This window comes from Chiloscyllium plagiosum, chromosome 37, assembly GCF_004010195.1.
Source record: "Chiloscyllium plagiosum isolate BGI_BamShark_2017 chromosome 37, ASM401019v2, whole genome shotgun sequence".
NCBI classification, from domain to species: domain Eukaryota; kingdom Metazoa; phylum Chordata; class Chondrichthyes; order Orectolobiformes; family Hemiscylliidae; genus Chiloscyllium; species Chiloscyllium plagiosum.
In genome coordinates, this window is record NC_057746.1 from 3,254,726 (window position 1) to 3,259,955 (window position 5,230).

Here is a 5,230-nt window from a genome sequence, read left to right on the forward strand (position 1 = left end):
TAAAGCTGTCCAGGCAACTGAGCTAAACAACCCTGACTATAAAATAAGAGCAGAAACAGATAGCAATGGCAGCACTACACGGTATAGAACTTCTCAGAAATCAGTCTGAGAGGGAGATTGGATAAACGCAAACAGGACAACGAAGAGAAAGGAATAGCAAACAGATAGCAATGGCAGCACTAAACGGTATAGAACTTCTCAGAAATCAGTCTGAGAGGGAGATTGGATAAACGCAAACAGGACAACGAAGAGAAAGGAATAGCAGCAACCGAAGCAACAATTTTTCAGAAGCAGCAATTCAAATGCTAATAATGAGAGTACAGGTCAGACATTCTAGGAACAGCGTTCATGAAATTGATACTGATTTAACAGGAATGTAGTATGACTTTACTGATTTAACTCAGAAGGAGAGCAGGGAACTGATGTTTGTAAGTTAATAAATATTACAATAAATGATTCTAAAAAGAGGAGTTATGCACATTGACTGTTTTCTCCACCCGTACAGGTTCAGGCTGAACCTTAAGAGTCCAGAGTACAAGAGAGGTGTGAGTTCACCTATTTAAAGGAGAGAATAACTTCTTCACATTGACACTGTCACATCAAATACTCACAGAGAAGGGACGTCATGGGTTAGATATATAATCAAGCTCAGTCTAAACTGTTCCTGGAGTGTCTGATTATCCAGTGTCACTCCTAACCGGATCAGGATCAAGACCTTTCTGCTTCAATCACTCCAACACGCCAGAATGACTGATCTTAGTGTCATTGGATGTTGTATCTTCGTGGAAGATCTGGGCAAATTGAGAGTCCTGCACACACAAACCCATCTAATACTGGGGAGGTACTCTGAAGTTCAGTCTCACTGAAGAATACCTGGCCAATGGTTGTTTTGTTGAGTGACTGTGTTTGAGCCAGTGCTTGATGTTTTGGATTTTTGCTTAATATGGGGATCCTCTTGTAGGAGGTTCATCACTACTGGAGTCCACTCATTTTTCTCCATCAGTTTCACTTCTCCTGACACCAGAGTCTTTCCTCTCTTTCACAATTTCAGGAACCCAGACACAAAGACAACACTGACACCTGCGGTCTAACTAGTTATCGTTTTCAATTAAATCTGCCAGTTTACAGAAGTTTACATTGTGTACACAGCCTTGGGGGTTAAATCCTTATAAATTTCTAAGTTAATGTCACCTGTGATTCCTTTAAGTGCTGAGCAGTTTTGCACCCTTGCTATCTCAGGCATACGCTCAATGGCTCTTGGAAAGTCATCAACTCACAGCTCCTGGATGCTTCTCATTCCATCAACATTCCCTCAATGCTGAGCCTATGGTGTCTGCAGGACCCTGCTCACATTCCACTGATTGATAATAGTTGTAGAACCAAATAACTTCTGATCGATGAACAGGCAACCTGTAAGTGAGATAAAGTCACAAAACTGGGAGACAGCCAGCCGTGACTTCTACAAGCTGATTGTTTGGAAGGGGTGAGCAGAAATGGATAACTCAGCTGACCATATAGATTTTTCCTTACTCACTCACCAATGTGGGTGATACTGGTTGGGCCAGCATTTATTGCTGATCCACAGTGGCGATTTAGAAGGCGGTGGGTAGTGGCCTTTTTGAACCACTGCTGTCTATGTGCTGTAAGTAGACCCACAGTGTTGTAAGGGAGGGGATTCCAGGAATTTGACCCAACAGCAGTGAATGAATAGTGATATATTTCCAATCCTGGATAGTGAGTGGCTTGCATGTGCCGGTGTTCCCATGCCTCTGTTGCCCTTGTCCTTCTCGGTGGAAGTGGTAATTGGTTTAGAAGGTGCTGGCTAAGGATCTTTGATAAATCTTGTAGATGTTACACACTGCTGATACCGAGCATCAGTTGGGAAGTGATTGAATGGTTGTGGAAGTGGTGCCAATCAGGAGGGCTGCTTTCTCCGAGTCGGTGTTAAGCTTCTTGAATATTGTTGGAGCTATGCTCATTTTGGAAAGTGGGAAGTATTCCATCACACTCCTGACTTGTGCCTTGTAGATGGTGGATAGGCTTTGGGGAGTCATGAGTTCGTCGCCACAGTATTCCTAGCCTTTGACCAGCTTCCAGTCAATGGTAACCCCGAAAATGATGAATGTGGGTGATTCAGTGATGGTAATGCCATTGAATGTCAAAGGGTGGTGGTTATGTAGTCTTTTATTTGAGACAGTCATTACATGGCATTTGTGTGGCGTGATTGTTACTGGCTTATTTTCAGCCTAAGCCTGCATATTGACCAGGTCTTGATGTATTTTGGACATGGTCTGCTTCAGTACCTGAGGAGTTGCAAGTGATGCTGAACATTGTGTAATTGTTGGTGAATATCACCATTTCTGAACTGATGATGGAGGGAAGGTCATTAATGAAGCAGCTGAAGGTGATTGAGCCTAGGACACCACCCTGAGAAACTCCGGCAGAGATGTCCTGGAGCTGAGAAGGCTGACTTCCAACAACCACAACCATCTTCCTTCATGCCACTTATGACAGTGGTGAGTTTACCCCTAATACCCATTGATTCCTGATGAAGGGCTTTTGCCCGAAACGTCGATTTCGAAGCTCCTCGGATGCTGCCTGAATTGCTGTGCTCTTCCAGCACCACTGATCCAGAATCTGGTTTCCAGCATCTGCAGTCATTGTTTTTACCCATTGATTCCAGTTTTGCTAGGGCTCCTTAATACCACACTCTGTCAAATGCAGCTTTGATGTCAAGGGCTTTCACTTTCATCTCCCATCTGGAATTCAGCTCTTCTGTCCATGTTTGATGGCTTTAATGAGATCAGCAGCTGAATGGCCCTGGCGGAACCCAAACTGGGCAACACTGAGTGGGTGCTGCTTGATAGCACTGATGATGACACCTTCCATCACTTTCCTGATGATTGAGAGTAGATTGATGATGTAGTTGTCGGCCTTCTTCTGTGTATAGCTGGGCAATTTTCCACATTGTATGGTTGATGCCAATGTTGTAGCTGTACTGGAACAGCCTAGCTGGTAGAGAAGCAAGTTCTGGAGCACAAATTGTTTTGACCATGCCTGCCAAATTTCCTGCACTTACCTTTTCCCTACCCAGAGCAATAGGATTGCCATAGCCCATACCTTGCTCCCCTCCAGTCTCTATTTTCAACAAATTAATTATCACTACCTCCAGAGTGTTGCCATTTCAAAACACATTTTCCCTTCCTCTCCCCATTCAGTATTTCAAAGGACTGTACTCTGATAGACTGGTCTGCTCTTCTATCAGCCACAACTCCTTGGCCACTTCCCTCAGCACATTCTTGAACCTCATTCCCCCAATCTCATAATCCATTCCTTGTGGAATGGCTCTGTCCCAGTCTCAGTCTCTCGTGTCCCAAGGCTCTTAACCAGCTGAAACCTCCATTTTCTGAGGGTTGAACTCGCTCAGATGCAGGAAGCCCTGGGATTGTAGCTGGGCTGTAACCTGTCCCCTGAACAGTCTTTGTGGATGGACACTTACTCTCACTTTCTCCTTTTGACTTGGAATAGTCGGCCTGGGGTGAAAGGATTAGAATCCGGACTCTGTCATGGCAACGGCTGCCCAATCCTTCATCTCCTGTCAGTCCCTCAATCCCAATTTCTCCATGTTAAAGATCAGAGTAGCAAACACTGCACGGGAATCTCCTGGTCTGAGCTGGACACGGAGCACAGGAATCTCCCAGTCTGAACTGGATACAGAGCACGGGAATCACCTGGTTTTTAACTGGACAGAGAGCACAGGAATCACCCAGTCTCAACTGGACTTGAAGCATGGGAACCTCCCAGTCTGAACTGGACACAGAGCACAGGAATCACCCAGTCTGAACCAGACATGGAGTACGGGAATCTCATGTTCTGAACTGAATAAACAGCAAAGGAAATCACTCTGTCTCAACTGGACAGGGAGCACAGGAATACCCCAATCTGAACTGGACAGGGAGCACAGGATCATCTGGTCTGAACAGGACACAGCATCCAGTGCACAGGAAACAGAACCAGAGAGCAATTTTGGAAAAGGAGTCTGCTTCATACGGGCTACTCCAAAATCTTTACTGACATAAAATGACATGAGGTCAGAGAATATGGAAGTGACAGTGCACAAAGGGGTTTATTAGAACATCCCATTTGCTGCAAAAAGTAAAAAATTGCATAACATAAACATTTTCAATTAATATTGTACAAAGAAAATATCACACACTGAGAAATTATATTAGTTCTTCTCATCTTCCTTCTGTCTCCACACAATATTACACATATATAAAATATATATATATATATATAAAACACAATTAAAGCATTTAGGTCTTCTTATGTTCTGTCTATAAGTTGTGTATGGCTGTTTATCTCATTGTGTATGGCTGGTTCCTGAGGTGACACTGCCTCTCGGGGAATACAATTGTCATGGCTAGTATTGCTGCTGCTGAACTGTTAGGGAATGCTTGAGACGAATGGTTGTTCAATAGTTTTCGCAGTTTTCAAAATCAGAGCTGCCTCTGTCTGCTGTGAAGGAGCAGCTTCTTAAGTTGCAGATGATTGCAGTTTGGATGATAGATCTCTCCAGTTGCTTTTACTGTCTGTGATTGAAGTAACAACGACTGTACACGAGTACCAATTGGCCAAGGGAGCTGACTTGTGTTGAATGGGTTGAACAGTTACACTCTGAATGGCACTTCAATGCTGAGCTCCCAAGACAATTTGGCAGTATTATTCAAGTGAAATTTGGCTTTTCTGTCATTTCACTCCAATCTTCTCACCCACTGTTGTCACTACTTCTGGATTCAGTAACTTTTTATCAATTGGAAGAGTAGCCTGTATGTGGTCTGCTATCAGTCATTGGCTTGGCAAACTTCCGGAGCTTTTAGTAACTGTAAAACTGTGCCTTTAATGGCTGTAAATCTCTAATTTAAAATTTTCATTGTACACATCTGTGCTGGATGTAGTTGATTTCTTGATTACTTTGGCAATTTCCACATTACCTCAGCCTTTCCACATGACTGGCAATAGTGTGGCGATTATGCACCACACATGATTTTCCAATTGTTAATGAAGTTTTTTTAAATTTAATCATTCACGGGATGAGGCCATTGCTGGCTAGGCAGCATTTATTGTCCAGAGGTCAATTAAGAGTCAACCACATTGCTGTGGGTCTGGAATCACACATAGGCCAGACCAGGTCAGGATGGCAGTTTCCTCCCCTAAAGGACATTAATGA

At 43.6% G+C, this 5,230-nt stretch overlaps 2 protein-coding genes across 5 annotated transcripts in view; one reads left to right on the forward strand and one right to left on the reverse strand.

The window, feature by feature from the left end:
• The window catches only part of LOC122541578 (zinc finger protein 271-like), a 652,600-nt gene that overhangs the window by 547,011 nt on the left and 100,359 nt on the right, over positions 1 to 5,230 (forward strand). The gene's annotated exons all lie outside the window — the stretch shown is intronic.
• LOC122541203 (zinc finger protein 271-like) overlaps positions 1 to 5,230 on the reverse strand; it is a 46,004-nt gene that overhangs the window by 18,208 nt on the left and 22,566 nt on the right. The window contains exon 5 of the mRNA XM_043677828.1: positions 1,352 to 1,410. Within this exon, the coding sequence (XP_043533763.1) occupies positions 1,352 to 1,410 (59 nt within the window). The remainder of the gene's footprint in view (positions 1 to 1,351; positions 1,411 to 5,230) is intronic.